General features: G+C 42.7%; 2 protein-coding genes across 2 annotated transcripts in view; one reads left to right on the top strand and one right to left on the bottom strand.

Moving 5' to 3' along the window:
• LOC115207314 (protein phosphatase 1 regulatory subunit 1A) overlaps positions 1 to 6,511 on the top strand; it is a 32,080-nt gene extending 25,569 nt beyond the window's left edge. The window contains exons 3-7 of the mRNA XM_029774305.1: positions 578 to 615; positions 1,274 to 1,337; positions 2,271 to 2,330; positions 4,357 to 4,515; positions 6,127 to 6,511. Of these exons, the coding sequence (XP_029630165.1) occupies positions 578 to 615; positions 1,274 to 1,337; positions 2,271 to 2,330; positions 4,357 to 4,515; positions 6,127 to 6,227 (422 nt within the window). The 3' untranslated portion in view covers positions 6,228 to 6,511. The remainder of the gene's footprint in view (positions 1 to 577; positions 616 to 1,273; positions 1,338 to 2,270; positions 2,331 to 4,356; positions 4,516 to 6,126) is intronic.
• A 5,533-nt stretch (positions 6,512 to 12,044) lies between these two features.
• LOC115207313 (calcium/calmodulin-dependent 3',5'-cyclic nucleotide phosphodiesterase 1B) overlaps positions 12,045 to 12,500 on the bottom strand; it is a 28,709-nt gene continuing 28,253 nt past the window's right edge. Inside the window, exon 14 of the mRNA XM_029774304.1 lies at positions 12,045 to 12,341. Coding sequence (XP_029630164.1) covers positions 12,283 to 12,341 — 59 coding nt within the window. The 3' untranslated portion in view covers positions 12,045 to 12,282. The remainder of the gene's footprint in view (positions 12,342 to 12,500) is intronic.

Raw genomic sequence — 12,500 nt, forward strand, 5'->3', positions numbered from 1 at the left:
CTGTAGTCTGGTAGAGTCTATATACTGGAACACAGCTGTAGTCTGTTAGAGTTATAGGACTATATACTGGAACACAGCTGTAGTCTGGTAGAGTTATAGGACTATATACTGGAACACAGCTGTAGTCTGGTAGAGTCTATATACTGGAACACAGCTGTAGTCTGGTAGAGTCTATATACTGGAACACAGCTGTAGTCTGGTAGAGTTATAGGACTATATACTGGAACACAGCTGTAGTCTGGTAGAGTTATAGGACTATATACTGGAACACAGCTGTAGTCTGGTAGAGTTATAGGACTATATACTGGAACACAGCTGTAGTCTGGAAGAGTCTATATACTGGAACACAGCTGTAGTCTGGTAGAGTTATAGGAATATATACTGGAACACAGCTGTAGTCTGGTAGAGTTATAGGAATATATACTGGAACACAGCTGTAGTCTGGTAGAGTTATAGGACTATATACTGGAACACAGCTGTGCGTGGGTGTATGTTCATTGTTTAGTCAATAATCTTGCTGTTGTCTCTCACAGTTTATTTCTCATTTTATCTATTTTTTTCTTCTTCTCTGCTACAGAAATAGATGAAGACCGTCTTCCAAACCAGTTATACAAGGTAATTAACTGTGTCCTTCGTATGGAATGTGTTAACGGAGAAATAACTGGTAACTATAAACCATTGGTGGTTCAAAAGCACTGCATCACGGTGCTGAGGTGTCACTACAGCCTGGGGTTCGATCCGGCTGTGACCGGGAGCCCCAAAGGATGACGGACGCACAATTGGCCCAGCGCCGTCCGGTGTAGGGGAGGGTTTGGCTGGTGGGACTTTCCTTGGCTGATTGTGCTGTAGCGACTCCTTGTGACAGAGCCTGGCGCCTGCAAGCTGATTCCGTTTGTCAGTTGAATGGTGTACCATCTGACACGTTGGTGCGGCTGACATCCGGGTTAACAGAGCAGTGTGATAAAAAAAAAGTAGCCGGCCAGGAGGGTCACGTTTCAGAGGACACTTGACTCGACCTTCGCCTGTCCCGAGCCCATTGAGAAGTAGCGGAGATGAGCCGAGGGACCTAAATCGGGGACAAAACAGGCTAAAATAATATGGTTGCGGGCCATACCACCTTGAACACATCTGTTCAGGGTCGGGCATGGTTAGTACTGGGATGGGAGACCGCCTGGGAATACCAGGTACCGTAAGCTAAAAAGAAATGGAACCATTGGATAGGAAATGAATATCATCTGACTACATGGCTCACCTTACTGATCTCTGTTGACAGGCCGCCTTGTTGAACTCTCCCAGGCAGAGGAGGAAGGGAGCAAGAGCCACGCCCACTATGAAAGGTAAGATAATATAGCTTAGAAATGTAGAGAAGGTGACACATCAAGTGTGCATCAACATAATGTCATTTCAGACAGGCTCCTTTATACAATAAACATGGGACTTTCTTCAATGTAATAATCTGTTAGTCTGCCCAAAAATGTTTTAATTGTTTCCTCAGTGTGGCACTCTCTTCAGTTCCGAAATAATAAAACAAATCAACCTTTTAAGGGAGTGGCTGCTGATAGTTTCTCTGAGGAGACCGTGTCCAAGATCCACGTTATATATTCAGATTCAGTTCCCACTCTATTCCAAAACGGAACATAAAACTCCTTCAGCTGGAACCAAAATATCCTCCTCCTCCTCCTGCAGAACAATCCTTTCTGAAACCTTTGTTCTGAGACTAGTTTGATAGTTTCTTTGAGATCAGAGCGTATATTCAACGCCCACACACCATAACATGGGCTGAGTCACTCATTGCAAGCAGCTTGAACTGTAATGCGTGTGGTTAAGAAGGCTGTGCTGGTTGATTAGAGCTAATGAAAAGTACTGCTGATGCTCTTCACCTATCTAACCGTGTTATGACTTCATAATACCATTTATTACAACTATGACACATGATTTGTCAACATTGACTTTGACTCCTACACCTGTAATTGTATATTCCTCCCTCCCTCCCTCCACTATCCGCCCTCGCTCCCTCCCTCCCTCCCTCCTCCCTCCCTCCCTCCCTCCCTCCCTCCACTATCCGCCCTCCCTCCCTCCCTCCTCACCTCTCTCCCTCCCTCCACTATCCCCCCTCCCTCCCTCCACTATCCCCACTCCCTCCCTCCCTCCCTCCCTCCTTCCTCCCTCCCTCCCTCCCTCCACTATCCCCACTCCCTCCCTCCCTCCCTCCTCGCCTCCCTCCCTCCCTCCCTCCTCGCCTCCCTCCCTCCCTCTCTCCCTCCCTACAGAGTTACAGTTCATGGTAGACCACCAGTTGTATAAACAGCAGCAGCAGCAGCAGGGTGGAGGTGAGATGAGATTGTTTCCTAGTTTCCTTTCCTTTTTCGTTTCCCTGGTCAATGTGCTTTCCTTTCTGCATTACTTGTTCTTTAGGGAGATAGGCTCCATTACTGTTCAGCCCTTACACTTCTACTTACACTTATGGAAATTGGCCTCTATGGATAGGGCTAAATGTAAAATGTTCCCCACAGAAGAACTAAAAAAAAATCATATGCATGAGGATGGTAGCAATTGAAAGAGAACAGTTTGGATATTATGGAACAATTATTAGACCAAAGTTGAGGACATAACAGATCACCTGACACAAGACTGAATCCAAAACATTACACTGTTGATTTGATGTGCATTTTACATTTACTGTACTTTTCACAGCGTTTGTTGATAACGACATCTGAAAACACTCTGGATGCATTCAGTAACGTAATTTTAATACACTTTTAGGACTCAAGGAAGTGACTTCTCCTTCACTTTTTTTAAATGTAGCTCTCTTAGCTTTGCTATTGAGGGGAGGCAGGTAGCCTAGTTGTTAGAGCGTTGGGCCAGTAACCGAAAGGTTGCTCGGATCTAATCCGTATGGTAGTATGGTAGTAGGTTCCTGTGTGTATCAAGAATGGTCCACTACGCACTTAAACTGAAATTAGGCGAAGTATTAGAATTTTAGCAACCACAAAATGGCGGAGCGATTTCATCATATTGCATCTTTAAGTGCCTTTGAAATGGGGATGGTAGTAGTTGCCAGGCACACGGGGTTGAAGGTGTCAAGAACTGCAACGCTGCTGGGTTTTTCCCATGTGTATCAAGAATGGTCCACCACCCAAAGGACATCCAGCCAACTTGATACAACTGTAGGAAATATTGGAGTCAACATGGGCCAGCATCCCTGTGGAACGCTTTCGACACCTTGTAGAGTCCATGCCTGATGAATTGAGGCTGTTATGAGGGCAAAAGGGGAGGTGAAACTTAATATTAGGAAAGTGTTTTGTACACTCAGTGTAAATTGCAATCTAGGTCAAGTGGGCATCATTTGAAAGATTATTCTATTACCAATATGGCTAGCTAAGTTATAAAATACAATCTTAGAGTGTTAGGCTTTGAAAAGTCACTTCAGACTCCCTTCTATGTGGGTGCACATACATTTACATTTTAGTCATTTAGCAGACGCTCTTATCCAGAGCGACTTACAGTAGTGAGTGCATACATTTCATTAAAAAAAATTATCCGTACTGGTCCCCCGTGGGAATCGAACCCACAACCCTGGCGTTGCAAACACCATGTCTCTACCAACTGAGCCACACGGGACCGTGTGGCTCATAAAAGGGAGTCATGAGTGCATTCAGGTGTGTTGACTAGTTTTCTTCACAATATGAGGAACACAGGCTCGTTGTGTTCAGGACATCCCAGGCTATAACACACGTCATCCTTGTAACTGTACATCAAAACACAGTGATCATGACCATTGATACTGTGAATGACATGAGTTTTATGAGGTGGAAATGTGATGTGTACATTTGGGCTCACGGGTGTTTGGTTTGCTTGTACGACGTCAAAGCGGTATTTATTATAATCCTCAACGTCTCGTCTTTCAGAACACATGAACTACTCTCAATTGACAGTATTTTCCCTCCCTCATACAACAACAAATGTTCAAAAGTATCCCAATTAGTGGGAGGGATGGGGAGCATCTTCATGTGGCGCGATGCTCAAATTTCTAATGGCTGTCAGTCAAAACCTATCCAGCGCTATGAGGAGGTGAACCTGAGCTCTGACGTCATGTATAGCATGCTACTGTAATGTCACCACGTTCCAATTTAGGCATGAATCTGTCATTTTCAACCCGTATACAGGGTGACGGGCTGTGAGTGGAAAGGGCTATGCACCTGGTGACGTAAAAAAACTGCTGTTGTTAAAATGGCTTTCTGAAATACATTTGTCTGATTGATTGATTGATTGCACAGAAATTTGTTTTTTCACAAGCTCCATATATATAACACAATATATAGGTGTAGAAGATGAACATATATGATAATATTCCAGGTGATGAGTGTTCCTCAGAGAGCTGTCTGTCCGACAGACCCAGCCCGGACGCTCTGCCCAACGGGGAGGAGCTGGAGCTACCGGAGGATGAGGAGGCCTGGGGAACCGAGGACAAAGTCACTGCAGAGGCCTTCGAGAAGCTGCGTTGCCAGATGGAGAGTAAGGATGGAGGGATGGGATAAAAAGAGAGAGAGATATAGGGAAAGATAGGGAGAGAGATGTAGAGAAAGATAGGAGAGAGATATAGGGAGATAGACATAGTGGGTAGAGAAAGTAAAAGGTAGGTAATAAATGGGAAAATGAAATGCAGTCCTGGCAACAGTGCTCACCTCCTACCTTGCCAACTGCTTTAAATTCAGCAGTAAAATAAACCCTTGAGTTGTCCCTGCTGAGTCTGTATGGAGTCAGATCTACTAGATGGAGTTGTCCCTGATGTGTCTAGAACTCATGGTGTAGGAGGTGGATACAGTCAGACAGGATGGAACTCATGGTGTAGGAGGTGGATACAGCCAGACAGGATGGAACTCATGGTGTAGGGGCTGGGCTCAGTCAGACAGGATGGAACTCATGGTGTAAGGGCTGGATACAGTCAGACAGGATGGAACTCATGGTGTAGGAGGTGGATACAGCCAGACAGGATGGAACTCATGGTGTAAGGGCTGGATACAGTCAGACAGGATGGAACTCATGGTGTAAGGGCTGGGCTCAGTCAGACAGGATGGAACTCATGGTGTAAGGGCTGGATACAGTCAGACAGGATGGAACTCATGGTGTAAGGGCTGGATACAGTCAGACAGGATGGAACTCATGGTGTAGGGGCTGGGCTCAGTCAGACAGGATCGAACTCATGGTGTAAGGGCTGGATACAGTCAGACAGGATGGAACTCATGGTGTAGGAGGTGGATACAGCCAGACAGGATGGAACTCATGGTGTAGGGGCTGGATACAGTCAGACAGGATGGAACTCATGGTGTAAGGGCTGGATACAGTCAGACAGGATGGAACTCATGGTGTAAGGGCTGGATACAGTCAGACAGAATGGATCTCATAGTGTAGGGGCTGGGCTCAGTCAGACAGGATGGAACTCGTAGTGTAAGGGCTGGGCTCAGTCAGACAGGATGGAACTCATGGTGTAGGGGCTGGGCTCAGTCAGACAGGATAGAGTCTACCTTCCTCCTGCATGTCTGGTGTAAAGGTCAGACAGGTCAGACAGGTCAGACAGGTCAGACATACTACTCTGCTGGACTACCCTGATCTCACCTTTACTATTCCAGCTAGTATATTTTTAGATTTGACACCAACGTTGCAGTACCAGCAAATCAAAGAAAAATAAACTTTAAAAAAAAATTGTCATCAAAGTCCTGTCTTCCTGGAACAAAGTTTATGCTGGCTCTTCTTACGCAACATGTCAGTGTTACACTCAAAGTGAAATTTATAATAAATTATTGTGTGAAGATACTTGGAATCTACAGTGTCTACCAGCTGGCCCTTGATGACAGTGTTCTGAGGGGTAAAGCGTTGACGCCTGAATTCAAATCTGTCATGAGAATGCACTGTCACAGCAACGGACAACATCATCAACAACAGGGCCATGGACAGTTTCATCAGCATTAATTAAGGAGACTAACTGTTACAGAGTCGTCCGCAATCTTCAGGAACCAGCTATTCATCAGTGTACAGGAAATATACGAGTGCTAAGTGGACAAATATCTAGCCTTATCTTACTGATCGATCTCTCTCTCTCTCTCTCTTCCTGTGTGTGTGCGTAAGTGTCCCATATGTCAGCTGCAGATACAACAGCTGCGTCCACAACGAGTCCACTAGCCGAGAAGAAAATGAAGAAACCCAGCCAAGCAAAACAAGACAAGTAAAACAGCCTACACAGCAACCTGGCATGCATCCTAAGTGGCACCCTATTCCCTAGCTATGAAGTGTACTCCTTTTGATCAGAATAGTGCTCTATATAGGAAATAGGGTGCCACTTGGAACGCAAACCTGATGTTCAATAAGTAACTTAGACAGACAGATGACAGACAATGACTGACCATCCTTTTGACAGACAGACTTACGGCTGAATTCAATATGTATCACAGAGGTATCGCGGAAGATCTGCATAAAAATGCAAATTCATTGGTATAAAATACTACTTTAGAGATTTTGGAGGTATCTGTACTTTACTTTACTATATATATTTTTGACAACTTTTCTTTTTACTCCACCACATTGCTAAAGATAATCATGTACTTTTTACTCCATACCTTTTCCCTGACACCTAGAAGTACTCGTTACATTTTGAATGCTTAGCAGGTACAGGAAAATGGTTCGATTTACACACTTATCAAGAAAACATCCCTGGTCATCCCTACTGCTTCTGATCTGGCGGACTCACTAAACACAAATGCTTTGTTTGTAAATGATGTTCGAGTGTTGGAGTGTGCCCCTGGCTATCTGTAAAAATATATATATATATATATATGATTGTGCTGTCTGGTTAGCTTAATATAAGGAATGTGAAATAATTTATATTTTAGCAATTACATTTACTTTTGATACTTAAGTATATTTAAAACCAAATACTTTTAGACTTTTACTTAAGTAGTATTTTACTGGGTGACTTTCACTTTTACTTGAGTCATTTTCTATGAAGGTATCTTTACTTTTACTCAAGTATGACAATTGGGTACTTAGTTCACCACTGTGTAAAGGTCATTTCTGATTGAGCCAACATGTGCAGTGTTTACCGTGAATGCAGTCTCTGCGACCACGGGAACATTGCCTTTAATTGTCAATGGTTGTCACGTCTGCTCCCGCTCTCCCTCTCTGGCACTCGACGACGCCAGGCTACCCATTATTACGCACACCTGTCACCATCATTACGCGCATCAGCGCTTCATTGGACTCACCTGGACTCCATCACTTTGTTGATTGCCCCTCTGTATTCGTCTGTTCCTTAGTTTGTTCCCCATGTCAGCATTATTAATGTCGTTATTTTTCCCGTCCAGACGCGGGTCCGTGTTCTGTTTCATGTCCGTTGTTTATTAAATGTTCACTCCCTGTACTTGCTTCTCATCTCCCAGCGTCTGTCCTTACAATGGTGCTATAAAGCAGATCTTCATCGCTACGGATGGAATAGAACCCCTTCTGTAGCTACGGAGCTATCAGGGTATCTGTCTGGCCGGGCCTTATACCATGCAGGTGGAAACGACAATGTGGCTACTACTTACATTAGGTCCAAAATCCTACAGTACCAGTCAAACGTTTTGACACACCTACTCATTCCAAGGTTTTTCTTTATTTTTACTATTTTCTAGACTGTAGAATAATAGTGAAGACATCAAAACTATGAAATAACACATATGGAATCATGTAGTAACCAAAAAAAAAGTGTTAAACAAAATCTAAATATATTTTATATTTGAGATTCTTCAAAAAGTAGCCACCCTTTGCCTTGACAGCTTTGCATTCTCTTGGCAAACCCTGGAACGAGTAAAACATTCTGTAATATGAAGTTTCAAACCAGGACAGGAGATACGTACTTGGCTATATTTCATGCAAAGTGTTTTTTGTTGTTGTATACACAAACTGTAGCAGCCTACCACTCCCATGTCTAATATGCCTCCTGCGTAAAACTCATGAATCCAAATATTGTTAATTGTAATTGTTAATTGGTTTATTAATTGTTAATTAATATAATTAAGATATTTATAAGATTGCTTTGATGTTTTAGACATTCTGTCCTGGACTCTTGAAAAACAAGCAGTAGTCTTGGTTGGCTAACAGAGATCCTAAACAACAACAACATAACAGGATATCTATTTTTATGAGTCACGGGGCAGTCAGAAGTTGCCTCACAAATGACAAAAGTAGTGCGCTATGTAGGGAATAGGGTACCATTTGTGATGCATCCAGGGAATCATCTCTGATACAATTTGGAACTGAGATCAGTCTCTGTCCATGTGAATCTCTAAAAGTCTAAAATGACAATTAAGGGACCTTTCATTGGACAGAAAGACTCTGGCTGAACTTTGACCTTCTAAACTAAAACAACATTGACTACTGACATACCACTCATGCACGGCACGACTTGTACTGTACACCCCCTTAGTACTGTGCTAAACACAGTACATACATCTAACCACAGCTTTTTTGTTCAGTACTTAATGTGTATACAATAACAACGTCCAGAAATGTACAGAACTCATTTCATCTTTAGAAATTAGATTTATTTTCTACAGGATTGATCCCATACCCTGATGTGGCATTAGGCCTATGACTGGGTGACATTTTAAACTACAGATGTAGGATTTTAAGTTGATCACCCTGTTGCAGGAGATCTTTCCTGCATTGCAGGACATGTACAACTTGTAGAGTATTTGAGGTTTCAAAAGGCTTCTGAAGTTTGTTATTTCCACTTTGAGATTTTAGACTTGACTTTTCCTCACAAAAGTGTATCAACCCCTACAAAAAATAATGACAATTGATTATATTTATAATAATTCACATTTAGCAAACTGGCTTAAATTAAGATTCTACACCTGTATTGAGCTGTTGACAGCTACTGTTCAGTGTCATCATGTCCTTTTGTTTAGAGACTGGATCTTTATTCCATGCTCTATATGTATAGTACACAGCAAATGAACCACATTCAAATTAAAGATGTCTACAGAATTATAATGTCTACAGAGAGATTGGTTTTCCAATTATTTAGCACTGAACACTAATGAACACATTTCTTAACAATTTTTGATGGAAACATACATTATACTGTATTTATTTTATTTTCTCAGTTATAAATGATGGTTTAAAATACAAATTAATCTATATCAGCATTTTGGGTCAACTTTATTTGTTTGAATTGATAATGATTACATGTGTAATCTAATGGCTCTATTCAATCTGTATCTCGGAGATTCAATGTTACAGCGTGATTGAAATGTAAAGGCAATGTTCCCACGTTAGGGGAGACTGCATTCAACCAGAAACGCTGCATACGGTATGTCGGCTTAATCAGGAAATACCTTTACATTTCTATCCGCAATCTGTAACGCTTCAGCGATGCAGATGGAATAGAGCCCTAAAATTATTTATTTGATACAATAAAGTGTCGATGTTAAAGAAGTGTCTGTTTTACTTTAAAAAAAAAAAAACATCCATATTAACTGTATAAATTGCTCTTATCAGTAAGAACCACCAATAGCAGGCCTTAATACAGTAAGAACCACCAATAGGAAGCCTTAATACAGTAAGAACCACCAATAGGAAGCCTTAATACAGTAAGAACCACCAATAGGAAGCCTTAATACAGTAAGAACCACCAATAGCAGGCCTTAATACAGTAAGAACCACCAATATTAAGCCTTAATACAGTAAGAACCACCAATAGGAAGCCTTAATACAGTAAGAACCACCAATAGGAAGCCTTAATACAGTAAGAACCACCAATAGGAAGCCTTAATACAGTAAGAACCACCAATAGCAGGCCTTAATACAGTAAGAACCACCAATAGGAAGCCTTAATACAGTAAGAACCACCAATAGCAGGCCTTAATACAGTAAGAACCACCAATAGCAGGCCTTAATACAGTAAGAACCACCAATAGGAAGCCTTAATACAGTAAGAACCACCAATAGGAAGCCTTAATACAGTAAGAACCACCAATAGCAGGCCTTAATACAGTAAGAACCACCAATAGGAAGCCTTAATACAGTAAGAACCACCAATAGCAGGCCTTAATACAGTAAGAACCACCAATATTAAGCCTTAATACAGTAAGAACCACCAATAGGAAGCCTTAATACAGTAAGAACCACCAATAGGAAGCCTTAATACAGTAAGAACCACCGATAGCAGGCCTTAATACAGTAAGAACCACCAATAGGAAGCCTTAATACAGTAAGAACCACCGATAGCAGGCCAAGAAGGTGTTGGTCTCAACTGGAACCCTATTCCCTTTAAAGTGTACTAATTTGACCGTGACCCATGAGGCTCTGGTCAAAAGTAGTGCACTATAAAGGGAATAGGGTGCCATGTGGTAATGCAATAGGGTGCCATGTGGTAATGCAATAGGGTGCCATGTGGTAATGCAATAGGGTGCCATTTTGGACACACCCAATATAGCTGTGACATTAGTGTTGCGTCACTGACCTATAGTGTTGACTTGTATTACAACCCTAAAATAGACTGTTCAGCTTATCAATTATTCAATAGACGTAGAGCTATGAGCATAAAACACATAAATATTTCAAAACGTGACTGGTTATCACCAAAGTATTTCATAATAGCACTGTAGCCCTGTTCAGTTTTTCCCCATTTTACTGGAGGACCAGTGAACTGGACTCTGCTGAAGGACTGGCCTGATATCTCAGCCTGGTCCCAGATCTGCAGTGATTCAACCAACTCCTCTGACTGTTACTGTTTGTCATGCCCTTGACGTACAGTGTCCATATCAGGACGGCCTCAGAATCACTACATTCAAGATACAAAACTGGCACAGTATGTTAGTCCTGGGCTGATAGTCAGAGGAGTTGGCTAATGATCCGGGACAATGGCTACTAATATACAGTGTATTCAGTAATAGTTTTACACTTCAAATTCTTTGGACAGCAGATGAAGAATCAGATGAAGAATCACTTTTTTGTTTTTGACATTTCATGTGAATATTAAAATGGTACATCCAAATCTCCTCAGTGGAATGGTAGAATATAAAGCAGTAGAAACAAGGTAAGGTTGTTGTACTTCTGTACTTTACATCTCCCATCAACAACAACAGTCACAACATATCTCCAGAATTGTACTACCCTCTAACATTGCCCATATTAAATTTAACATACATGTTACCCCTGTTACCCCTGTTACCCCTGCTACCCATGTTACCCCTGTTACCCCTGTTACCCATGTTACCCCTGTTACCCCTGCTACCCATGTTACCCCTGTTACCCCTGTTACCCATGTTACCCCTGTTACCCCTGCTACCCCTGCTACCCATGTTACCCCTGCTACCCCTGTTACCCATGTTACCCCTGTTACCCCTGTTACCCATGTTACCCATGTTACCCCTGCTACCCCTGCTACCCCTGCTACCCATGTTACCCCTGCTACCCATGTTACCCCTGCTACCCATGTTACCCCTGCTACCCCTGTTACCCATGTTACCCATGTTACCCCTGCTACCCATGTTACCCCTGTTACCCATGTTACCCCTGCTACCCATGTTACCCCTGTTACCCCTGTTACCCATGTTACCCCTGCTACCCATGTTACCCCTGCTACCCATGTTACCCCTGCTACCCCTGTTACCCATGTTACCCATGTTACCCCTGCTACCCATGTTACCCCTGTTACCCATGTTACCCCTGCTACCATGTTACCCCTGTTACCCCTGCTACCCATGTTACCCCTGTTACCCATGTTACCCCTGCTACCCCTGTTACCCCTGTTACCCCTGTTACCCCTGTTACCCATGTTACCCCTGCTACCCATGTTACCCATGTTACCCATGTTACCCATGTTACCCATGTTACCCCTGCTACCCATGTTACCCCTGCTACCCCTGCTACCCATGTTACCCATGTTACCCATGTTACCCATGTTACCCCTGCTACCCCTGTTACCCATGTTACCCATGTTACCCCTGTTACCCCTGTTACCCATGTTACCCATGTTACCCCTGTTACCCATGTTACCCATGTTACCCCTGTTACCCCTGTTACCCATGTTACACACATGTTCTTTGTTCAGTTTCTTCATCAATGTTTTCCTAACTGGTTAAACAATGTGTTTGGGTACAAACATATTTGGTAATTAGCAAATAACATGACCAGCATGTTTATTTCAATCCTCATTAAATGCCTATGGTTTCCATATGGTTTCCATAGGCATCGTACTACATGAGAGGGCCATTTCTACTGTTGAGCATCGTTACAACGTTAGAACAGTTCATCTTCACCAGTCGGCGGCTCCTTCGTCACGTTCTGATCCAAGATTCCTGAGAGGGGAAAGCAACGGAATATAGCAATATGATTGAGCTACAGAGGACTGGAAGAACAACCAGGTCTACATCTGTTTATTTCTATACTACCTCCTCAAGCTTTATGGAGATGAAAGAGAAACACTGCCTGCATCCCAAATTGGACCCTATTTCCAT

Source organism: Salmo trutta, chromosome 14 (assembly GCF_901001165.1).
Source record: "Salmo trutta chromosome 14, fSalTru1.1, whole genome shotgun sequence".
NCBI classification, from domain to species: Eukaryota; Metazoa; Chordata; class Actinopteri; order Salmoniformes; family Salmonidae; genus Salmo; species Salmo trutta.